Source organism: Castanea sativa, chromosome 2, assembly GCF_040712315.1.
Source record: "Castanea sativa cultivar Marrone di Chiusa Pesio chromosome 2, ASM4071231v1".
Classification (NCBI taxonomy): Eukaryota; Viridiplantae; Streptophyta; class Magnoliopsida; order Fagales; family Fagaceae; genus Castanea; species Castanea sativa.
In genome coordinates, this window is record NC_134014.1 from 48700616 (window position 1) to 48727259 (window position 26644).

Genomic DNA, 26644 nt, shown 5'->3' on the forward strand with positions numbered 1-26644 from the left:
AATTGATTATCTCTCTCGAGTAAGAACAAATCATTTTAATTCTCCTTTTATCTTGAATGAAAATGCTTTATAGAAAAGTGTTCTTGAATTTTGGTGTGTGGAATTGCGCCCAACATGAAGATCAATACTATAGTTTTATCTTGAAGCGCTATTCTATATAAATAAAAAATCCGTTTTATACGGAATTCTACTCCAAGTAAAAAACAGCCTTCAGAAACAACACATTCACTTAACTCTATAGTTAGTGAGATTTTTCAAATTAAACTTGTTCTTTATTGTTAAAAACTAGTGCATTCACATAAATAAGTTCCAACAAAATCAAAATCTTGATAAAATGAATTGGCACTCTCCCCCTTCCCCTTATACAATGTTGTACACATTTGCTTAGTTTACAATCAAAGATTTACATTGCTATTGCTAGTACAATTTAAACTTAGAATTACCCTATTATATCCACTACTATTTGAGGCTTTTCTCTTGGGATCCTCTTTGTTTTTTTTTTGTTCAAAAATGCTCCTGCACTCTTATGTTTAAGTAAAAACAAAACTAAAGGACTATCGTTAAAAATACAACTCTAACTCCCAATAAAATATTACCTAAAAAATAAGATCACTCTCCTGTTAATTTTCAAATTATTTTATCCACTTATAAATTCTAAATGCGTAATATTAATGAAAAAACGTGTAACCACCACACACCCTTAGTGCGATAGTCACTTTACAAGTATAAGTGTCTGTGGAGTGTGGAGGACAAGGGCTAGAGTTCAAGTCTCTAAAAAGGAACTTCATACACATATACACTTAGATTATTCTAGAGTAGAATTTCTATCTTATATTAAAAAAAATTAATGAGCGCATAGATGGTAAGGGTCAGAGTTCAAACCTCTGGGAATAAGCTTCACGCACATTTACACTTAAATTAGACTAGAGTAGAATTTCTATTTTGTATTAAAAAAAATAAGAAAATCTCTAAACCTTAAATTAGAATGAATAAAAAATTATAACACTACCCAAAAAACAAAAACAAAAATTACTCAGTCTCTGAGCTCTACAAATAATTTAGAACAGTTGGAGCTCAGCACGTACGTTTGGAGGTTAGCACCAACGTCAGCACTTACGTTTGAACTTTTTCATTTTTTTCTATTGTAGAAGTGAATGCGAGTCTGCGATCCCTTAGCACACTGCATGACGAAATATCGTATACAAAACCTATATAACTAATATAGAATTAACAAAGGAAATATAACTTAAAAAACAAAGGAATGAGAGTCTGTCTAAAAAATTTCATGAAAAAGTCAAACAAAGAGCCATTCATTTCACCTTTATTATATTGGGGAGCCGGTACGCATTAATGACCATGAGACCAAGACAGTTGCTGATTATGTATTTAAGGAACTCTGTTTCCTTTGTTTGACACATAGAAATACACTAAGATAGTCTAACTCTCTGCTTTTCTTTAACCCATTAACCCACTAATCATTTTGAAATTATCTCTGAATGGCTCACAAAAGCAAGATTTTGATAATTGGAGGGACTGGATACATTGGAAAATACATAGTAGAGGAAAGTGCGAAAGCTGGGCACCCCACTTTTGCATTGGTCAGAGAGAACACGGCTTCTAATCCTGAAAAGTCTAAACTCATTGAGAGCTTCAAGAGCTCTGGAGTGACACTTCTCCATGTATGTACAAAGTCTAGTTCTCCACAACTTGCGTGTGTTTAATACTTTGGCTTAGTATATTGATCTTAAAAGTCGTAATTTTTCACAGGGAGACATCTATCATCATGAGAGCTTGGTGAAGGCAATAAAGCAAGTCGATGTAGTTATCTCTGCAGTTGGAACACAACAGATAGCTGATCAGGTGAATATTATTGCTGCCATCAAAGAAGCTGGAAATATCAAGGCAAGGCACATATCTTTCCTAAAACTTTTTAATATTTTCCAACTTTTTTTTTTCCCTCTTTTCTAAAGTTGCTTATTTAGTTTTCAACAACCTTTGGCCTTTGTTATCAAATCGTCCTTTAAATTTAAAATGTTTTATTTAATCTCTTTACTTTCAAAATTGTTTCAAAAAGATACTAATCACAATAAAATAAATGAAAATTGAAGATGTGAGAAATGGAATTCATGTCATGTCATAAGCCCAACATCCTCAAAGTGACCTCTGTGTCATTAATTCATTTATTATTCCAGCAATTTACTTTTATCAAATTATTGTAATGACTTTTTTGAAACATGTTAAAGCAAAAAGGCAAAAGTTGATGACCAAATATGCAATTTAACTTCTTCTATTAGCTGTTTAGCTTGTAATTGTTGAACTAAATGAGATATCAAGAAAGTTACATTATATACAATGAAATATTGGTGGGTTTCAGAGGTTCCTCCCGTCCGAGTTTGGAAGTGCCTTGGATCGTGCCAAGGCAGTCGATCCAATTAAAAATCATCTCGGGGTCAAGGCTAGCATCCGAAGATCCATCGAGGCCGAAGGAATTCCATATACCTACCTTGTGTCCAATGGCTTTGCTGGGTACTTTTTGCCCAACTTCGGAATTGCACTTACAGGTGGCACTGGCAGTTTCACAGCTCCTCCTAGGGACAAAGTAGAAATAATTGGAGATGGAAACACCAAAGGTATTAACATAAATTCAATCATCTTTCTCTTTAAACTTGTCAAGATTTTCTCATTTGCCTATGTATGTGCGTGCGTGTGTGTGCCTTTTACTAGATGTAAGTCAACTATAGATCAACTACTTTGGTTAATAAAGGTGACAAAGTAAATGTTATTTTCTATGTTAACAGTAATTTTTTCCAAAGAAGAGGATATTGCGACTTATACCATAAAAGCAGTGGACGATCCAAGAACCTTGAACAAGGTCCTTCATCTTAGACCCCCTGCAAATATTTTGTCCTTCAATGAGATTGTTTCCCTATGGGAGAAGAAGATTGGCAAGACCCTTGAAAAAACTTATCTTCTGGAGGATCAACTTCTAAAGAAAATCCAAGGTTAGTAAGAACAATTTCACCTGTTGATTTATAGTGTTTTCTTATAGATCTAATTTGGTTTGGATCATATATCCCCTCCTCCCTTAGACGTGTGAGTTTTTTCGATCTAATTTGTTAGAATACACTTTGTTACCTCATTTGGAATGTGGATAATTATTGGGGGAGTTGTATTATATTCTTCATTTCTTAGTACTGTTAGTCAAACCAGCTGACTGTAACTCCAAAGATTCGCATATTAGAGACAATACTAAAAAATTTAATTAGAAGTGACTATGTACACATTAGTTGTATTTGACTGTTTTTCTGCACGACTGACTTCATTTCATCAATATTTAGTGAATAACTTGTTTGGTCTCTTATTGAAAATTTTGGTTGGCATAAATATAATAAAAAAGGAAGTAATCCTCCTATTGATTTGAGCAGTTCCATGTACTAGCCAGAGAATGTTGACAATTTCATAGATGGTTGGGCTATTTGATACTTATTTTTGCTTTTCTGCAGAGTCTCCCAGTCCCTCAAACCTTTTCCTATCCATTGCCCACAGTCTATTTGTGAAGGGAAATCTTACAAACTCTGAGGTTAAGGCTTCTTTTGGCGTGGAGGCTTCAGAGCTTTATCCAGAGGTGAAATACACCACTGCAGATGAATACCTGGACCAGTTTGTCTAAAACTTGGAACATTCCTTTGTGGCAATGTGTTTACTATCTTACAACGTACAATAAAAATAAAGGGAAATATATATTGCACACACTCACTTACACACACGGTAGTGTGTGAAATAGACATTGCTCAAAAATAAAATCTATGTTGTGTATGTGGCATTTGTTACTTGTTAGTTATGCCCTTGTTTGTGTCATGTAAACCCTTGGATTGGGTCCTTAATTTGTAAATTTGTTTCCTGGTGAATATGTTAGTCAAATTGTGCTTCTTGTGATGAAAATTTTAAAAATCCTTGTTATGAGGTTCTTTGTTGTAGAACATGTGAAGTGCTCGGTGTCTCAAATCAGATACTCTTTTGCTTTTGCTAATGGAGGGCCATAAAAAATTCATCTGAACCCGATGTTAGCTAATAATTTGTGCATCGTGGGCAGGGACGGAGCCATTCTTTGGCTTTGGGGGGCCATGGCCCCCCCCAATTTTGGGAAAAAATCAAGGAGTATATATATAGATTACAAGGTTGAGCAATTTTGCCCAAAACAATTACAATTGCCCCCCTAAGCAAAATCTTTTAAACAAAAAGAAAAAGCCCATTAAAAATTTACAAATCTAAAATCCCAAAAAATACAAATCGGTAAACCCAAAAAATCAGGCCAACAAGAAAGTCACCAAAATAGAAAGGCTAAATAAAATTGAGCACAATCAAAAAATTTACCAAAAACATTAGCCTAGCCCTTAAAAAATTTGAAACAAAACCAATTTGACATCAAATCATTCCGTCAAATTGCCCAAATAAAAAAATAAAAAAAACCCTAACCCAAAGAGAGACACTAGTACTAAGACATGAGGCAAAGGGAATGAAGACTGAGACCAAAAATGCAGCAGCACCGCACGGCATGTCGATAGCAGATCTACTTCTGAGAGAGACCAAGAAAGCACCAGCACGGTATTTTCCTCTCTCATCTTAGCTGAGCAGGTAGAGCCTCTTAGCTGAGCAACTCTCTTTTCTCTCTTTTTCAACGGAAGATGGAGAACTTTCATACTTTTTTTTTTTTTTTTTGCTAAATGAAAAATCACTATTTCTATATCAATACTTTAACTATCTTTTACTGTTTGGAGTTTGGACCCACGTACTGGATGTTTTTTATTTTTATATTTTTTTTATGAACTACCCCTCTGTTTGGTGATTTTGTTTTTTTATTACATATGCCCGCTTGAATAAAGAAGCAACAATATCAATGAATAAAGGAAAAACAAATAATTAATGGTTGTGCTTGTCTTTTTAGTGTTTTTTTTTTTTTTTTAAGTTGAGATGGTTTGAAATTTTAATAGTTTTTTTTTTTTTTGAGATAAGATAGAAATTCTATTTTAACCTAATTTAAGTATGTATGTGTGTGAGTCTCCTTCATAGAGACTTAAACCCCAACCCTTACTCCCTACATCCTACAACACTTATACTTGAGGAGTAACTATTGCACTAAAAGTGTGCAGTGATGAAATTTTAATAGTTAGTTGTTAATATTTAATAAAGTTTGTTGATTTTAGTGTTATGCTATATGCGTCGCGTTATTATGTGCCTTTTTTTTTTAATAAGATTTTTTTTTAATTTAACTTTGCCCCCCCTAATTTAAACTTCTGGCTCCGTCCCTGATCGTGGGACTTGTGGTTATGAACTGTGCATTAATTAAAGTAAATATTTAGAGCCAAGTATTGCAAAATAAGGTCTTTTGATAGGCTAGCAGTTTGCTTACTATGATAAAAAGGATTTTTGTTGTTCACTTGATATCTTTTAAATTTTTTTAAAATTACACTTTGCAATCAAACATGAATTTCTCTTAAATTTAATAATAAAAACAGAATTTATAAATTTATTTTATTGATTTACAAAAACTCAAAAAAAAAAAAAAAAATCCAATGATATTTTTGGGAGATTTGATTACATCCGTTGGTGTGTGTTAAAAACACTTGACCATATGTTTAATTATATACTGCTATTGTGGGCTTTTTTATATATATTTTTTAGATAAGAGGCCTAGATGAGATATGAGTCCTATTTATTACAGACATGTGTCTCGCCTTGCTAGTAACTTGCCCTATCTTGTTGCTTATTATTTATAGACGTTTGTGACCATTGGATTTTTCATTTTTGGAACCCTTGGTGTGAACTTGTTTTTGATACCTTTCCTTTTGTCATTCCAACAAGAATATCATTGAAGCAAGAGAAAAATGTGGCAAAGGAAAATCACTCTAGAAAAGACATTCGGAAACAACTTATATAATTAAAATTGAGAACTTTTTGTTGAAAGTGTGAAAAAAAAAAAATCTAGCTAAATAGTACAATAAAACTCATGAATAGTACCAAAAAAGTACAATGAAAATCATGAATAGTACCAAAAAGAAGATTTTTTTTTTTGAGAAATAATTACAACATGCTACTAACCCCACAACTCGAATTCTTTTCCCCTTAGACCTCCAAGCACTTTGTATATGAACAGTGGCGACTCTGGGAATTTTTCTCAGGGTGTTCTTGGATGGGCTTGCTCTGTTACAATTTTTTTTTTTCTTCAGATTCTCTGTTACAATTTTTTCTTTTTTAGATTTTAGTTCAAATTTTTTGCTTTTTCTTTTTGCTTGAAAGCAGTGTCATGAATACCGTTTTGGACCCTGTTTTTGTTTGTTTAGTGGAACTAAATATTTCGGTACCGATCTATTTCGTCGTACCGTTTCAAATTGTTTTGTGGTTTCTAAAAAAATTAAAAATAATATATATTTATATTTTCTTATACAACATAAAATTATTGATCTAAATAAGTAAACCTCAAATAAAACAAATTATTTAGTTTTTCTTTTTTGACACTAAAATCATTTAGTTATTATATAACCATTATTGTTTTAGAATATTAAAACATAAATATGTAATTAAATAATAAAAAACAACAACAAAAAATAGTACAATAAAGTGTGTGTGTGTGTGTGTGTGTGTGTGTGTGTGTGTGTGTGTGTGTGTATATATGTATATATATATATATATATATATATATATGTATGTATGTATATCAACCCACTGCACAATTGCGTAACATAAATTTTCTTTATTTTTTTTGTCTTTTATAATGTGTTTTCACTTACTTTTAAGGGACTTAGGGACCACAGACCACTACCTCAATTCAATGCTGGCCCCATCCACCCCACACTAAGAGACAAGAGCATATCAGCAATTTCAACACAATTACATATTTTTATATTTACATACACTTACACAAAAAGACAAAAGCTAAGCAATTTATATTATAAAAAGATAAGTCTAAGTCACAGGACTCACAATACAAGTCAGAAAGTATTGAGTATGAGATAAAGAAAAACTGAGAGAGAGAGAGAGAGAGAGAGAGAGAGAGAGAGAGAGAGAGAGAGAGAGAGAGAGAGAGAGAGAGAGAGAGAGAGAGAGAGAAGAGATGAGATAGGGAAAAGGAGAGAGAACTGAAATACTTGATGTTGCTTGAGGTCAGGGGCGGCGCCGCCGCAGCACATTGAAGGCTGAGGTTCTTATTTCCCGATCTCGCTTTTGCCGTCGCCGATCTCACTTTTGCCATCGCCGATCTCACTTCGCTTTTTGCCATCGCCGATCTCGCAATCTCCGATCTGGGCTAAGTCAATCTCTGATCTCGCCGTCGCAGAGCTGCTCTGGGTGTTTAGTGTTGCTATTGCTGCCTTGCTGAGTCTTTTTTTTTTTTTTTAGAATCGCTGCCTTGGCAACCTTGCTGATGCTGAGTCACTACTGCTGCTGCTGAAAGGTGACTCAAGTGAGGTTCTTATTAGGTTAGGAATTGGGTAATGGGTAATGGGTATACCGTATATGTATTAAGTTTATAATTTTTTTTTATTATTATTATATTTGTTGAGATCCGTGGGTTTGCTCTTTGCTGGGCTTGCACCAATCAGTTTTTTTTTTTTTTTTTTTTTTGAGAATCCGTGGGTTTCAGTAGATTGGGCTTTTTTCCCTGGTGGGCTTGCCTAATACAATTTTTTTTTTTTTTTTCAAATTTTAGTTCAATTTTTTTTGGGCTTTTTTTTTTTTTTTCTTGAAAGCAAAACAAATAAATTTTTTTTATTTGAGGGTGGTCTTAATTTTGATTGAGGGTGTTTCTAATTTTGTTTAGAGAGTAAAAAAATAAAAAAAAAATTAATTTTTATATATAATTGTTTTTTTAAGTCAGGGTGTTTCTGCCTAGTCCTTTCGACTTTGATGATCCTTATTACCATAACCATGATCCAGATGTAGACATTGATGAAGAATGGTTCCAAGGAAGAGATGATTAGAGAAAAATATGTACAAAAGATAATAAAAAATAAAAAATTGTGGGACCCACTTTTGTTTTGGTGTGTTTTCCTTTTGCCGTCACACTTCCTTCAAGACTTCAACTATTTTCATGCATGATGCTTCGTCCTTTCCCTCAGTGCCATAATTCCCATTGTCAGTAAAGCATCCTGCAGAAGAATAATTCCTGCCCATTCAGAAGACAGCTGGCATTGCATCATCACAAATCTTCGACAACTGTAAAGAAGGAAGTCAGAATTCACATTTCTCCACTATAAATTATTTTGTCATTTTGTAAAATATTTGCCTATAAATTGGCCGTTTGTTTCCTTAGTTCAGCAGGAGTTGAAAGAGTGGAGAGACTTAGAAAAATTCTAGAGTTAGAGTTAGCCAGTTTGTGTAATATTTCCCAGTTTATGTCTTCCAGTCCTATAAAAAAATTGTTCAATCTAATAATAACCCTCAGTTTGTTGTATCTTGTTCTATGTTCTATTCCATATTTTTCTGTTATTTTCTATATTATTTTAGCAATATATGTCATTAATAAGCTTCCATGATCTTCTTACACTCCCATTACCCAGTCAGCGTGTTCGTCTTGTAGTCATAGCTCGTCCTTATTCCTATTCACCATTTCTACTTTCCCGTAGCTTCCTTCTTCATGTTTTAAGTTTAGTTTTTGTATTTTAGTTGTCCTTTGTATCCTAGTTGTTCTTCGTCACTTTCTTCCTTTTGTATTTTTCCTTGGTTTTCGTCACTTTCTCTTAGTTCTTCGTCACCTTCTCCCGTATAAAGATCTGTCCATACCAGTACCCTCACCATTTTCCCCAGTTTCCCCATACCAAAACCTCCAACCATTAAACATGACACATCCAGCTCAAAATCCTTTCAAACCATGTGGAATTTTTTCCAGCATAACAAACCCAACACCACCACCCCAACTAGAACCTCAACCCAGACCAAAACCTCAAACCAAACCACAAAAAGAACCTTCTCCCATCAAAAAAGACAATGAACCATTATACCAACCACCAAATCCAACTATTGGTGCTTCCTCCAGACCCCTAGATATGAACATGTTAGCCATAAATTCTTATCCTCCAAACCCGATATCATCATTTCTCAGAACTTTAACTCTTCAAGAACCAACAGAACCTTTTGTCCTCCCAGTCATTGATGACACAGATTTAGACTTGTCTGGCCTTGACCTAGATGAAGTCTTCATGACTGAGCCAAAAGTAGAAGAAGAAGATGATGTCCTTCGCCCTAAACAACCTCCACCTCCACCACCAATATTTTCTACACCACCTTTCATCCCTGATCACCACACAAGATTAACCTACTCATCAACCACAGATTCAAAGCACTTGTTTACCCTTGATAACAGTCCTCCTTCAAAATGGCATGATGAGATTTTCAACATGTATTCATGGTGTACAGCAGAACTTCAAACCCCAAACAATACAGTTGCCCAGATTATTGCCAAATTTGTAGCAAGACTAACAGTCAGACTGAGACAATGGTGGATTAACCTTGGAGAATACAGGCAAAGACAAGCGGCCCAGAGTAACACACTCGAGGATTTTTTCACAATCCTCCATAATGAATTTCTTGGTTCATTAGCTCATTACACTGAAGTAGCAAGAGATGAATTCCTACTGATGAAATGCTGTTCTTTTGAAAGAAAAGATTTGGAAAAACATTTTGACAAAATGTCCAGCAGATACTACGCCTTTAATGGCATGGATGATGTGAATTCCAAGCACACTTTCTTGAATTCATTCCCAGAACCACTTGGTGATGAGACTCTTCGTATGATGAATCTTCAAAAAATCACTTTGCAGCAAGCCTCTTTAGGTGAGATTTATCAGCATGTCCTCATTGCTTTGGAAAAACTCTGCAATCAAAGAAAGTTTCTTTCAGAGATTGACAAGATCCACAGCAAGCTTAAAGACAATTGCAAAATGAAAGATTTGCAGATCAAGTGTTATGACAAAACTTGTGCTTGTCCAACCAAGAGAAGAGATCATTACAAGAAGTATTCTTGGAAGAAGAAGCATTCTCGTCCAAAGAAGAAGTTTTTCAGGAAAAAGAAATGGAAATTTCTCAGAAGAAAGCAGTTCAAAGGCAAAACTTCAAAAGTTTGTTTTGTATGTAGAAAGCCCGGTCATTTTGCAAAAAATTGTCCAAAAAAAGTAAAAGCAGCAAAGCTTTTGGAGCAAGCCCAGATTCATGCAGATGATACTCCATTTTCAAATGTTGAATCACTCTTTTCCCTTGATGATAATTATTCCCCCCAAGCCTTGGCAGTCATGGCTTATTCAACCTCAGAAGATGAATCAGATTCAAGCATTACAGATGATTCAGACCCAGAAATCCAAACCATATACACATCTCAGCCTCTTATAGCCCCAATAATTGGCCCCACACCAATAGCTCAAGTTCATATCCTCCTTGATACCTATTCCAGACCCATCCCAGGAATAGTTTTGTTTGATACAGGAGCAGCAGCAACAATCCTCCATCCTAAGATTTTACCAGAAGATTTTTGGTTACCCTATCATCAGATGTTCAGAGCAACCAATGGAGAAACATTCCTGATCACCCAGAAAAGCAAACCCATTCACATTAGAATCTTCCCAACCCTTACCATTAAACACCAAGTCCTTGGATCCCCCCTCACAGGCAAAGACCTCCTCATAGGATTTGACCTCTTTCACCAGATACCTAGCCTCAGATGGTCCTCAAAAGGCCTCTTGCATAAACAACACCTTCTCACATGGACCCAGGTACCACATTTGTTCTCAATAAACACTTTTGACTCCTTGAAAGCCCGGATCATCAATGAATGTTGTGCAGCCACCCACTCAGAATTCCTCCTCAAAAACCCAAATCCTCTGTGGAAAAACCAAGCCTTTTTCATAACCCTCCCCTTCAAAAAGAATGAAGATGTTAACCCTACAAAAGCTAGTCATAGAGGTATGAACCCTGAACACTTGTCCTTAGCTAAGCAGGAGTTAGCTACCCTTCTTTCAGAAAACCTCATTGATCCCCCAACTTCTCCATGGGCATGTGAAGCCTTCTATGTTAACAAGCATGCAGAACAAGTTCGAGGAAAGCTCAGATTGGTAATCAATTACCAAGATCTTAATCATTTTCTTGCTGATGACAAGTTTCCACTGCCAAACAAAAGTGCTCTCTTCCAGCATCTTTCCAATGCCAAAGTATTTTCAAAGTTTGATCTCAAAGCAGGATTTTGGCAATTAGGAATCCATCTAGAAGAAAAATACAAGACAACATTTTGCATTCCAGACCACCATTATCAATGGACAATAATGTCTTTCGGCCTCAAAAATGCTCCATCCCAGTTCCAAAAGGCAATGGTAACTCTGTTTCAACCATTGTTGTCAAATGCATTGATCTATGTAGATGATACCCTCCTATTCTCAAAAGATGCAGAATCACATGAAAAATTGCTTACTGAATTCTACAATTTAGTAAAAGCTCATGGGATAATGCTTTCAGAAAAGAAAATGGCCATAGGAGTATCCTCTATTGATTTCTTGGGAGTAAACATTTCAGATGGAAAGTACACTTTGCAGCCTCACATAGCAGTCTCTCTCAGTGAATTTCCAGATACACTCACCAGCACCAAACAGATCCAGCAGTTTCTTGGTATTGTTAACTACATGTCAGATTTCATTCCAAAAATTTCCAGACACAGAGATTGTTTGTCCAAGTTGTTGAAAAAATCTCCTCCAGCATGGAATTCAATTCATACAGAAGTAGTCCAACAGTTGAAAAAATTAGCAGAAAAGCTTCCCCCTTTGCAGATTCCAGGAACAGGAAAAAGAATTCTACAGACAGATGCAAGTGATGAGTATTGGGCAGCAGCTCTCTTTGAAGAAATTGATGGTAAAAGAAATATTTGTGGATACAAAAGCGGTGCATTCAAGCTTTCAGAACTCCATTATCATTCCACTTTCAAAGAAATTCTGGCAGTCAAACATGATATTGAAAAGTTCCAGTTTCACCTCCTTGGTCACAATTTTCTTGTAGAAATGGATATGTCCTCTTTCCCAAAAATGCTCCAGTTCAAAAGAAAAATGCTCCCCCATCCCCAGTTACTCAGATGGTCAAATTGGTTTTCACAATGGTCCTTCCAAGTCAAACACATCAAAGGTACAGATAACCTTATCACTGATTACCTTTCTAGAAAGCCTCCAGTCCTCCATACCACAATAATTCCTCCACCCTTATGTGTATACCCAATAACAGATCCATCCTCATCCTCAGACCCTTCTTCATCCTCTGACCCTTCTACTTCATCCTCTGATGATATCATGAACATGATAGAAACCCTTCCCCCAGGCATAAAAGACCAAATAAAAACCCTGACCCTCCAAGCCAGATCCAAAAGAATCATTCGAGTCCTCCATGATTACCTCAAACAACACCAAAGCCATTTCCTTGCCATTTTCCCAGATATTGAGCAACCATGGAAAACCCCATTTGCATTTTGGATAACATATTGGAATGTTGCACATTACCTTTACATGTGATACTTACTCAATGAGTACTACTTGTACATTCATTTTGAGCCACGATTCTATTCATACATTTTTCCTCATGAAAATAAATATTTTAACAAATTTTGGCATGAAATTTTGAAAAATGATGCTCATGATGGTCAATGGTCCAAGTATCACAAGACAGATCACCCCCGGTTTGGTCACAAAATCAATTCAGCATGTCTAGTAGCTAAGCTGAACTCCAAAAATAATGTTCAAGCAGAAGGAATTGTCCACCCTCCAGAAGTACGTTGGGTAACAAATGCCGACGGAACTATTCACAGACACACGGACGTATCTTGGATATCCTGTCACCATTCACTCACAATGGCAGAATCCCTCAATCAAGGAATCCTTCCAGACATTGTGCCAGCAGACCCAGATATTTGCCGACAGCAATGGCCCCATCAACACCATTGGGAAATGCCCAGTCCTTTCGACTTTGATGATCCTTATTACCATAATCATGATCCAGATGCAGACATTGATGAAAAATGGTTCCAAAGAAGAGATGATTAGAGAAAAATATGTACAAAAGATATATGAAAAAAAAAATTTGTGGGACCCACTTTTGTTTTGGTGTGTTTTCCTTTTGCCATCACAGTTCCTTCAAGACTTCAACTATTTTCATGCATGATGCTTCGTCCTTTCCCTCAGTGCCATAATTCCCATTGTCAGTAAAGAATCCTGCAGAAGAATAATTCCTTCCCATTCAGAAGACAGCTGGCACTGCATCATCACAAATCTTCGACAACTGTAAAGAAGGAAGTCAGAATTCACATTTCTCCACTGTAAATTATTTTGTCATTTTGTAAAATATTTGCCTATAAATAAGCCCGTTTGTTTCCTTAGTTCAGTAGGAGTTGAAAGAGTGGAGAGACTTAGGAAAAACTCCAGAGTTAGAGTTAGCCAGTTTGTGTAATATTTCCCAGTTTATGTCTTCTAGTCCTGTAAAAAACTTGTTCAATCTAATAATATCCCTCAGTTTATTGTATCTTGTTCTATGTTCTATTCCATATTTTTCTGTTATTTTCTATATTATTTTAGCAATATATGCTATTAATAAGCTTCCATGATTTTCTTACACTCCCATTACCCAGTCAGCGTGTTCGTCTTGTAGTCATAGCTCGTCCTTATTCCCATTCACCATTTCTACTTTCCCGTAGCTTCCTTCTTCATGTTTTAAGTTTAGTTTTTGTATTTTAGTTGTCCTTTGTATCCTAGTTGTTCTTCGTCACTTTCTTCCTTTGTATTTTTCCTTGGTTTTCGTCACTTTCTCTTAGTTCTTCGTCACCTTCTCTCGTATAAAGATCTGTCCATACCAGTACCCTCACCATTTTCCCCAGTTTCCCCATACCAAAACCTCCAACCATTAAACATGACACATCCAGCTCAAAATCCCCACTTTCTCTTTTGAGGTTTATCAAACACAGTATAAGGATTTACAATAGGGAAATCTGTAATAGGTATTTTACTATCTTCAGGGACATGGGATATTTCATACAAGTAGTCTAATCTATTTGCAATAGATTTACGAAGAGAAAGATCACAAGAAGTTGTAATGATATCAGTGACTGCTGAGAATGTAACTGCTGAGGATGATGAACTAGCCATGATAGTTTCTAAAATGAAGAACAGTTTTCCTAAGGTCTTACAGGACTAAAACGCCACTCCTAGACTCACGTCCACTAAATGACTTAGGAAAAATAATTCTTTGACACTTTTTGTACAACCCCTTAGTGTTCTACTTGATTATCAAATCCAGTGTTCTGATGTGATTTTCACAGAGGATCCACAATAAGTGGCAAATGTAAATCAAACTGAACAGTCATAAACGGCTACAAAAGCCCAAAAAAGGCAAGAAAATAGAAAAATAAAAGGCTCAAGGTAAAATTGATTTAGATCCACATGTGCAATGGAACGAGGCACATGGGATATAGTTAAGGTTCATGTTTATACAAAGCTCCATATTTTAAGATATCAAAAAAAGTTCAAAAAATAGTTTATTAATTGAACAATGGTCAATGTGAGACTCACAACAAAACCCTAGTGTAGAAGAACACACCCACACCAACACACTTGAGGTGGTGGTCCCGTGGAACTTCAGCCATATAATTAAGAAGACAATACAATATACAAGAGCCCATAGCTCACCATGTCCAACACTATCACAATTTAGAAGTGTGGCTAGATGAGATCATAAATTGTATTGTATTGTATGACATCTTCAAAATGATTTTATATAAAAATATACAAGCAATGTTTATAACACACATGCTCTTGCACACACTAAAAAAAATAACTAAAACTGTGGCTTGATTTTAGTTATTTTTTTCTAAGGTGCGTAAATATTTGTAACAACAGCTTGTAACAAAAATTTTCCCAAATTTTAATGGAATGAAACCCTACTTAGAGATTCATAAAAAATTTTAAAATTTTAAAATAAAATTTTAAATAAAAAAAAAAGGAGGGGGAACGGTAATTAGAGATCAGCACATACGTTATATTGTAAATCCTCATTACGTCATTTTGTTGATTAAAAGTAGACTATTGAGTGGTTCAAAAAGTACTAAATAAATGAAAAGAAAAGGCGACTATGACTATGAGCCCTCTTGCACATTGCATGACGAAATATCATAGCAAAACCTATTGTTGAAGGAGTCAAAAAAAGATGTTTCTGTATATGTACTTGTATTTAAGGAGCTCTGACTGACTTGTTTGAAACTGAGAACTACCCATAAGATAGTCCAACTCTCTGCTTCGCTTAAACCTTATTAATCCTTTTAGTTTGAAATTCTCTCTGAATGCTCAAAAAAGCAAGATTTTGATAATTGGAGGGACTGGATACATTGGAAAATACATAGTAGAGGAGAGTGCGAAAGCTGGGCATCCTACTTTTGCATTGGTCAGAGAAAACACAGCTTCTAATCATTGAGAGCTTCAAGAGCTCTGGAGTGACACTTCTCCATGTATGTACAAACTCTAGTTCTCCACATCGTGGGTGTGTTTTTAATACTTTGGATTAGTATATTGATCTTGAAAGTCATGTGATTGTTTCACAGGGAGACATATATCATCATGAAAGCTTGGTGAAGGCAATCAAGCAAGTTGATGTAGTGATCTCTGCACTTAGATCACCAGAACAGATAGCTGATCAAGTGAAGATTATTGCTGCCATCAAAGAAGCTGGAAATATCAAGGCAAGGCACATATATATCTTGCTAAAATCTTTTTAATATTTTTCCAGTTTTTTTTTTTTTTAACGTAGAGTTGCTTATTTAGTTCTCAACAACTTTTGGCCTTAGTATCAAATCTTCCTTTTACTTTAAAATGTTTTCCTTAATCCTTCTATTTTTAGAATTGTTTCAAAAAAATACTAATCATCTAAAATAATAGGAAACTGTGGAAAATGGAATTCATGCCATGTCATAGACCCCACATCTTATGACCTAGGATGATGTGTTGGATAAATTATTATTTTATTTACAAGAATTTAAATTGGGCTAATTAGACGCTTAGTGATAACTCTATGTTTGAATAAGGTAGAAGTAGATTAGTATTGTAATTTGCTTTATTTGGTCCTTATATTTTAGAATTTGTTAATGAGGTTCTCTTGTCTTATTGCTTGACATTATTACAAGCAAAAACATGAATCCCAAAAAATCTTTTCTATCTTTTCAAGTTCAAGAGACTAGTAGCCTAAAATTGACTAAATATCATTTTATTTTTCCAATTCACATCACATCCTCAAAGTAACCTTAGTTTCATTAATTTCGTTTATTATTTCAGCAATTTACTTATATATGATGGTAATAACTTTTTGAAACATGTTAAAGTAAAAAATTCAAAAGTCGATGACCAAATATGCAATTTAACTTCTTCTATTCTTAAAAAAAAAAAACCAAAAAAACAAAAAACAAAACATGTTAAAGTAAAAATTCAAAAGTCAATGACCAAATATGCAATTTAACTTCTTCTATTTGCTGCTTGGCTTGTAATTGATGAACTAAACGAGAAATCAAGAAACTTACATTATATACAATGAAATATTGGTGGGTTTCAGAGGTTCCTCCCGTCCGAGTTTGGAGGTGATGTGGATCGTATCCATGCACTCGAGCCACTTGAACATCATTTAAGGGCCAAGGCTAGCATCCGGAGATCCATCGAGGCTGAAGGAGTTCCATATACCTACCTTGTTTCCAATGGCTTTGCTGGGTACTTTTTGTCTAACTTCGGAATTGGACTTGCAGGTGCCACAGCTCCACCAAGGGACAGAGTAGAAATAATTGGAGATGGAAACACCGAAGGTATTAGTATAAAATTCAATCATCTTTCTTTTTAAACTTGTCGAGACTTTCTCATTTGCTTATATCTGTGTGTGCGTGGGTGTGACTTTTACTACATGTAAGTCAACTAGATCATCAACTACTTCGGTTAAAGATGACAAAGTAATTGTTATTTTCCATGTTAACAGTAATTTTTTCCAAAGAAGAAGATATTGCAACTTATACCATAAAAGCAGTGGACGATCCAAGAACCTTGAACAAGGTCCTTCATGTTAGACCCCATGCCAATATTTTGTCCTTCAACGAGATTGTCTCCCTGTGGGAGAAGAAGATTGCCAAGACCCTTGAGAAGACTTACCTTCTAGAGGATCAACTTCTGAAGAAAATCCAAGGTTAGTAGGAACAATTTCAAATGTTGATTTATAGTGTTTTCTTATATATCTAATTTGTTTTGGCTCATATTCTCTTCCTCCCTTAAACGTGTGATTTTTTTTTATCTAATTTGTTAGGATACACCTTATTACCTCATTTGGATTATTAGGGGAGTTGGGTTATCTTCTTCATTTCTCTGTACTGTTAGTCAAACCAGCTAACTGTAACACCAAAGATTCACATATTAGAGACAATACTAAAAACGTTTAATTAGAAGTTACTATGTACACATTAGTTGTAACCAAGAAGCTGTATTTGACATTTTTTTGGATGACTGGCTTCATTTCATCAATATTTAGTGCATAACTTGTTCGGTTTCTTATTGAAATTTTTGGATGGCATAAAAATAAATAAATAAAAGGAAGTGATCCTCCTATTAATTTGAGCAGTTCTATGTACTAGCTAGAGAATGATGAGAGTTTCAAAGATGGTTGGGGTATTTGATACTTATTTTTTTCTCTTCTGCAGAGTGTTCCAATCCTTTAAACCTCCTCCTCCTATCCATTGCCCACTCTACCTTTGTGAAGGGAAATGTTGGAGACTTTGAGATTAAGGCTTCTAATGACGTGGAGGCTTCAGAGCTTTATCCAGAGGTGAAATACACCACTGTAGATGAATACTTGGATCAGTTTGTCTAAAACTTGGAATATGTTTGTGACAATATGTTGATACAGTGTACAATAAAATTAAAATCTGTGTGTTCTATGTGGCATTTGCTACTTGTCAGGGTGCACTTCTTTGTGTGGGGTCTACTCCCATGTGAAATGGAGGATACATGCACCAAATGTATTTTACATTCAATTTTTATATAAGGTGAGATAAGTAATTTGTGGTTGAAATTTTTTTTAATACTCCTTACAAACGATTTATCCCCTCTATATATTGAACGGCCTAAAGAAAAAGCATATATAAGTAAATTAATCACTTATATTAAAATAATATATAAAACTTTAATAACATATAAAAAAAAATGTATTTTATCAATAACCTACTAAAATTGCACTAAGAATGTGACATAATTGTAAATGAAGCAACTCTTCTTTATATACAAACATCTCCTCTCAAAGCATCACCAAAGTGGACCTAATTGACCAAAGTGGACCAAATGGACTGCGTACGAGGTGGACCAAACTGGACCAAGTTAGACTCAATGAACCGAAGTGGACCGAGATAGACCAAATGGACTGAAGAGGACCAAAAGGACCGAAATGGACAAAAATGGACCGAATTAGACCGAAGTTGACCTAATTAAACCAAAGTGAACTAAATGGGCTGAATTAGACCAAAGTGGACCGAAATATTACGCTAATGTGACTCAATAGCAATAATAAATGATATGCTACAGTTTTTTTATATTATAGGCCATGTTGTACGCCTATTCTACTAAACCATACTCTCTTTGTCCATGTATCGTGACCCATGGTTTGGATTACAGGAGCAGTTGCTTGAGTTGTAGAACCAAGCCATTGCTTGTGTCTATGGGAAGAAGAAAGAACTTGAGACACAAGCCTCCAATCCTACAAGCTCGTGGTTCGTGTGACCTTTCCTACAGACAACAGAAAGCTATGCAATCTCTTATTTTTTAAAATACTTTTGAGCATGTTTGGTAACTTTAGTTGTGTTGTTTAAACAACACAACACGTATTTCTACAAATACTTTTTCACCCACACATATTTTTACAACACTTAAACAACGTTACTAGTAGGGGTGTCCAGACCCGACCATGACCCGCCGGACCGACTAACCCGCCCGATCTCCACCCGAGCTCAGCCTGAACCGACGCTCCCGTTGGTCGGTTTCGGGTTGCCGCACCCAAAGCTCGACGTCGGCGGGTCGAGTGGCGGGTTTTCTTCTCCAAAACCCGAGCCACCCGACCCGATGAAGGTTCTATACAAATCCAGCGAAATCACGCTCAAATCCGAGGAGATCCAACGAGTTCTCAACCATATTTGGTGAGATTTAGCCAGATCCAGCCATTCCCAGCAGATTTCAGCGATTTTGGTGTAGATTTCGGCGATTTTGATGCAGATCTGGTGAGTTTTTACATTTTCCGACAATGATTTACAGATTCCGGCGATGATTTGCAGATTCCGACGATGATTTTGCAGCTCCGGCGATGATTTTGCAGCTCCAGCGACGACCCGATCTCCACCCGAACAGACCCGATCTCCACCCGAACCCAAAACCGACCCGACCGATTGACGCTGACGGTCGGTTTCGGGTCACATTTCTGTCCACCCGCCGCCGGCGGGTCGGGTTCGGGCTGGGTCGAAAACCGACCCGGCCCGACCCGTGGACACCCCTAGTTACTAGAACAACATTACCAAATAGACCCTTTGTGTTTCTCAGTTACTCTCCGAGAGATAAAGAAAGGCTTCTTATTGTGAGGAGGGCCCTTAAGACTTGTTTGGCTGAAGGCTTTTGAGCTATAAACAAAGGCCCTTCATGTGACCGAGGTATGGGCCTTTCAATGGGCCGCATGTGTACATCTTGATTTTTTAATGGGCTTCGTTTGATGAAGCTTAGGGCTTTATAGTGGACCCGAAGGGAGATAGGCCCCTACTTCGGGTCTGGGCTTTTTTTGGGCACAAAGTTAATCTGCCTGTGTCCTGTGGGCCCGTGCCTTATCACATTTTGTTTCAAAATAATGTCTTAAATTTAACATAATTTTTATTTTACATTTTTACTCCAATTAACATATCCATTAAGTTAGCTGAAAACGAAGAAAAAATTATTAAGTATTCTCGGGAAAAGACATGCAAGCTTTTAAGATGTAAATTGGCTCAACAAAATGCTTTGGTATGCTAACGGAATTAGTTTATACCGTTGGCCGCCACAGCACACACTCATGCGACAGATTCTAAATTGCCTTGTCCTGTAGCAATAAAGAGACAAAGCCATCCTCGACAGTAAGCTTAGAAATTAAAGGAAATACAGAACATATTTTCACCTTGTTTGATCAACACCAAGCATCTTCACCGTCATCACCGATGTGTCATCCTTGTAAACATCGTATTCACAACATTTTAATCCGTATCTCGTGCTAAATGAATGCTCTTAACTTCAATTTCTTTGAACACCCTTTGCTGGCTTGTCCTCACTTTGTCTTTGATCATCATTTGCTTCACCATTTTGCAGGCTTCTACTCCTTTAGAAGCATAGAGTGTTTGATCAAATCTTAAAAAGTTAGAACCAGAGGGGCGAGCATTATTGAAGTGGGGTTTTGTTTACAAACACCAACTAGCTGACTGGCTTTTGTCGAGTTTTTGATATTCAGGGAAAGGAGAATTCGCTGTGGTATTGCAGGGCCTGTCAGCTTAATTCCTCAGCCATGTCGAAGCAGAGGTGAAGTGGTTATGAACCGTCTGACACGGAGACTGAGGGGTGTGACAGTCCATGGATTGGAGCCAATCATGAGAATGAAGGTTTAGTCTCTGAGGGGCTAAAAAGTGTGATGCCAAGAAAAACCAGTCCCATCACCATGAGACTCAACCCCAACAGGGGGAATTCATCGAGATTTGGATATGAGGTCTCATCTCCTGCCAAGGGTTCAAAGGGCAGCCCAGCTCAAAGGAGACACAACAGTAAGTCACCATACAGGCCACGGAGAGATGATGGTAATGCTCTTTCTCTTACACGTCCACCGAGTTTGGATGTTCAGAGAAATGTTAGTCCCTTTTCAAAAGCTGAGCCTGCTAGTCATATTTCTCCCTATAGACCTCGGGTAGAGGAGCACAATTTGGATAAGAATGAATTCGTAGGCTCACGTAGAAAGCAAAAGAACAGAACAACCAGTAGAGAAGAAAATGGAGCTCATCCTCAGCCTCTTGAAGCTATTAGAGTGACCGAGAAAGCAAACTGCAGGCGTAGATCAGTGACTGCTCCAAGACTCAGAGTGAGAGAGAAGGACCAAAAAAATGACTCTGGTCATAGGTTGCATAGAGAAGAGAGGACCTTCCCACCATTGTCAAACATGATTCAGAAACCTAAGGAAGCAGCGGCCCATATAAAAGCACCTTCGATTGGTGAACTCAATGAAATGATTGCCAAGGCAAAGCTTTCTACTGGTCAGATAGGTGATGATTCAACAATTGAAAGCACGGATTCCATTTTACCAGGTGATATCTTCTTTTCTCGTCAACACATAGCATTGGCAAAGCAGAAAGATGCCGTACCAAAAACCAATGGCTTTGAAATCCATGATAGCCAAAGCCCTAAATTGGTTTCCCAAAGGGATGCTGCTGCTCATCAACGACTTAGAGAAAATGTAATTTTGATCATAATGCCCGGGGTACTTCATCCAGTGCTGGTTTGTCACAAACTATCAACTCTAGCTCTGGTATGAGCGGGAAGAGCAGTGATAAATTTAGCACCAATAGTAGTAAAATGAGTGATACCAGCAGGAGCATGACAAAATTCACAGCCAATAGAAGGAAGAGCCAAACAGATGCATGGTTTGGTTGCATGAGGAAGGGGCCTTGCAGAAAATCCAAATCTCCTGAACATCGACCAATTGATGAAACTTCAATTATTGAGAGGACATTTGTGGTTGAAAGCCTGAGACAATTTTGGGCAGATAAACATCAGCCTGGTTCATTGAATGAATTTACTTGCCACAAACAAGAAGCTCAACTTCTCAAGAAACTTGTAAGTTATTTCAGAACGGAAAATTCTTTCCTCCTGTAATATTTTGTTTCATCATGATGTTCATGGATTATTCACATTGCTCTGCAAATTGCATCTAGTTTCATATATGCAAGTTATTCTGTTATATATTCTATGGTATGCATCTTTGTTGCTACGTTTTATAAGCAGCATGTTTACATTAATAACTTCTACTCTGTCGAATTCTTAGGTATCCCATGACGTCTGTCCCCATATTTTGTTCAAGGGGCCCTCTGGTTCTGGGAAGAGAGCACTAACAGTGGCTCTTCTACATGAAATATATGGTGATGCTTGTTGGAATGTATGTTCTGGTCATCAACTGCAGCAACATTTTGAGTTATTTTTTCTTGAATATTATTTCTAGATGCCTAAACTGAACTTATCAAACTCTAATGCAGCTATCACATGATTTAAGATATTTCCAGATTCAGGTACGCTCTAGTTTAATAATATTTAAAATTTAATTCCTGTGGCAACTGGTTTAGAAATATTTCTGAATATTTTTGTAATATTTACGCAAATCCATCTTTCTAATCCACTGTTGTGACTTATTATTGTTACCAATATAATTAGAAAAGTTACAAGGACCATTCATTGATATTTGAAGACACTTGTACTGAACTCAACTAATCCCACAAAATATTTGGATAACTCATGTTTTCAAAGGCTAGAAACTCATCACAGTTTAGATTCTCATAGGGTTTGTAAAATTCAAAACCAGATAGAATATGCACCAATTGATTAACATTCAACCAAACTTTTTCATCTTTAAGGGATTTTTAAAATCTTCTATTATGTTATGGATCTTTATAGTACTAAGATAACTTTGCTTTACAGGGTAACCAGAAGGTATTTAAAAAGCTACTTTTAAATAAAAGAGTGCATGATCATGCCTAGAATCATAAATGAAGGTTTTTTTAAATTCAAGACGCTACAATTTGTTGAATTCCATTATGAATTAGCAGTTTTAGAGATTAACTCCCAAATCCAGTGCCACAGCTCATTTTACATACCAACAGGAAAGAAGGCCCATGCAAGTAGTAGTTCCATTAACGTCCAGCCCTCACCATGTGGAACTCAATGTAAACTTGGAAGCAAATGCTAAATATGCCCTAATGGGTTTGGTCAAGGAAATAAGCAGTGAATTTGCAGTTATTCCTGAAGTCAGCAATGTTAATTTCAAAGCAAAATATAAAGGTCAGTTTTTTATGTGTGCAGAATTTCTCTGGATGATTTAACCCAATCTTTAAAAGCTAAGAAGGTTCCTTCTTATTGCTTTCAGTGATAGTCCTCTATGAGGTTGACAAAGCAACAGAGAACATTCAGCACTTGATAAAATGGATTATGGACTGTTATGGAGATCCTTGCAAGCTCATACTCTGCTGTGAAGATGATGCAGAAATCCTAGAATCAGTGAAAGACCGCTGCAATGTTATTAAGGTTGATGCTCCTGTTACTCATGAAGTAAGCTTCAGATTCATTATGGATTCAAACAGTTCAGTTACAGTTACAAAATACAACCATAATTCCACCTTCTAAGCTTCTCACTTCCCCCCTAATCTCTCATTCCAAACTCCATCTTCCCAGATCATGGAGGTTCTTATTCAGATAGCAAGGAAGGAGGACATTGATCTTCCCATGAGCTTTGCTGCTAAGATTGCTACAAAATTGAAACAGAACCTGAGAAAAGCAATCATGGCTCTTGAAGCATGCAAAGCACACAAGTTAGTTCTAGAAGAACAAAATGTGTTTAAATTTTTAACAAAGTAATTATACTAACAAGGACACTGTGCATGTGCAGCTACCCTTTTGTTGATGACCAACCAGTTCTACTTGGATGGGAAGAGGTCCTAGTGGAACTTGCTGCAGAAATCCTAGCTGATCCATCACCCTCAAGGTAGGGTTTTTCTTTTTAAGGGACTGGGAGAATCTCTGTTAAGGCAGACACTAAAATAATAATAATAATAATAACAGAACTTGAAGAAAGTTAAGAATCTATGATTTATTGTAATACCTGATAACAAATAGGCTTGAGAGTTCATACATTAAATGACTCCATTCCTTTGTTTGAGATAATTTTGATGCATTTCACTTACTTATCCTGCAAGACGCTCTCTGTCTCTTGCACTGGAAATGAGAGATTATACTCTAGAGGTTACTTAAATTTATCATCTGAATATAAAACTGGAAAAAGATGGTCCAACACTTGAATCATAGGTGTAGATCAAAATGGAACTTACAAATCCTGCCACAATTACAATACTTTGATTGTTTGTGAAGAAATTTCAATATAACATCTCACATTTATGGTCTTGTCAGATTATATTTTGTACGGGGAAAGTTGCAAAAGCTTCTTTTGGATTTTCTACACCCAAAACTGATCCTCGAGGTGATACTCTAATTATTTCAAAATAAATATTCTCAATATTTACTGAAATACAATTTTGTGATAATGTTGTGCTTCCAACATGCAGAAGCTCGTAGAACAGTTCCCCAAGCGAGTTGAGGCCAGTTCTAAACGGGAAATTTATTATTGGCTTGCCTATTATGTGAGTACCATCTTCTTCATCTTTTTCTATTCTTTTTCTTCTTCTTTTTTTAGGTTGGAAAAGTGATAGTAACTTAGAAGAAAATTCTTATCAGTGGCTGCTTATTTGTTAGTTATATACTGCTTTAGACATATTGTCTTGTTGACAAGGCTATAGTAACTTGGTTATTGTCAACAGAATAAGAGACTCCCAACGGAACAAGTGCTTTACTGAAATTAGAAGGTAACATATAAAAAAAAAACACTAAATATTTGATGATTTATAATGATACATGCACATCAATCACACAATTCCCAAATGCATTTCACCTCATATGTAGGTTAAACAGCTACATGAAAGTTATAACCTGAGTACTCACCATTACACAGGCAGTTCACTGGTTATTTATGTATCTTTTGTGCAGAATTTGTAGCCAAGTTCATGAGTATATACAGGAAGTGTTTAAGTAATCGTCATTATGTATAGTTAACACAGGATTGGTTGATAGTTGATATATGCTACAACCCATGTCCTTGATACAATACAACGCTGCTGCAGCTGCTACTTGATACTGAAAAGCCAAAATGATATAATTAGACACACTCTCTCTCATTCCAAAACATCAAATTCCTTGTCAAGGTAGCACTTAGGTTTGGTTGAGAAAGATTAAAGAACAGTGATTGTATCATATTTATTGCCTTTGTTTTTCCCCCTGTTCCCCTCAAGTTTTTGTTTCAGCCAATAAATCATCCACAAACGGATATCTATGATGGTTTCATACAACACCATTCATATGATGGTTTCATATTACTGTCAATTCTAGGAGAAAACAATAATCAAACAACTGGTTGGCCTTCAGTGTCGCCCATCTGCCTTTTTCAGTAAAGATTAAACAAACAGGGATGGTGCTCACCTAAAGTAGGACACTCCTGTAGCTTAGTAGAGATTCCATCACACTGTTCCTCAACCGTCAACAAGGAAGGCAGCTTCTTGGGTGGCTTGAAATCCTCAAAGCACCAATTGTTGCAATAAGTTCATATGTCAGCTGAATTCAAATGGTTGCAAATTGCAATAGAACAAATGTCTTGTAAGACAATATTTTTCAAGCATACAAGGGAAAGAACCACATGGACAAATTGGTCATCTAATAGTAAGTTACCAACATAAAGTAAAATTCCAATCTTGGCTTATGGAAACAATGAAATTAATCATGTGTCATGTGCATTGTACCTGCTACCATTTCAGACAGTTTCAAGCCATACTTTCACCTGTGTCAAGAAAATATCTCGCATAATACTGCCCATTGGATATACAAATGGGTCACTGCTAGTGCTCTAAAATCTACTTAATTCAGCCTTTGTTTAATTGAGCTTATTTTTACCTCAAAAGAAAATGTACAACTTTTTAAAGTATTACGTTATTCAGAGTACATCTGTTCTTTAACAGGTACCCAAAAAAAAAAAAAAAAAAGAGGGAAGAAGCTAATATAAATAAGCATATCCAAATGCACACAGCAATTAAAGGGAGAAAAATATAAATCAATATATATATAAAAGCAGAGACCTCATTATGTGAGGGTCTAAGTTTTTGTCAAGTGGCACCTCCAATGAAATTTCTCTACAATCATCCAACTCTCCCATTAATTGACTAAGTTTAATCCACAACTCTCTCTTCTTCATGTCTTTTAGTATACCAAATGTTTCAGTTTTTTTTATTTTTTTTATTTATTTATAATAAAAAGGGATACCAAAATAACTAATGAGATCGAGATAGATAATCTTCTAGCAATTATGTTGCCTAAATTACACAAATCCATATCTTTTATTTACTATAATCATTATTATTTATTTTATTCTATAGGAATCCTTATTATTTTATGGTGATGAATTTACATACAAACATTTCACAAACAAAGTCTCCCTATTCTGTTAGTCTTTTTTTTTTTTTTTTTGGGTATGGCAAGTTTTTACGTTAGTTATATAAAAAGTTTATGCCTTTATGATTGTGTAGATGCATTAATCACAACTTGCCTCCAAAATGACGTTTTGGTTTTTGCCTTTTTGTTTTCACATTATGTATATTATCAAAACTCTGCTATAATGATTAATGTAAGATTTTCTAAACCTTTGACTCCCCAACCTCTCTTATGCTTTGCCTTCCCCTCTCAACTTTGACCATATGCCTCTATTC

At 35.9% G+C, this 26644-nt stretch overlaps 1 protein-coding gene and 2 pseudogenes across 1 annotated transcript; all 3 read left to right on the plus strand.

Moving 5' to 3' along the window:
* The first annotated feature begins 1378 nt into the window (after nucleotides 1-1378).
* On the plus strand, nucleotides 1379-3948 carry LOC142624564 (phenylcoumaran benzylic ether reductase Betv6-like). The gene is made up of 5 exons (XM_075798172.1): nucleotides 1379-1679; nucleotides 1768-1902; nucleotides 2375-2630; nucleotides 2799-3002; nucleotides 3504-3948. Exons 1-5 carry the CDS (start codon nucleotides 1497-1499, stop codon nucleotides 3668-3670), a joined length of 945 nt encoding a protein of 314 aa, XP_075654287.1. The 5' UTR covers nucleotides 1379-1496; the 3' UTR covers nucleotides 3671-3948.
* Nucleotides 3949-12869: 8921 nt separating this feature from the next.
* On the plus strand, nucleotides 12870-18009 carry LOC142625453 (phenylcoumaran benzylic ether reductase Betv6-like; annotated as a pseudogene).
* Nucleotides 18010-20592: 2583 nt separating this feature from the next.
* LOC142625454 (uncharacterized) lies at nucleotides 20593-24940 on the plus strand (annotated as a pseudogene).
* The last annotated feature ends 1704 nt before the right edge of the window (nucleotides 24941-26644 follow it).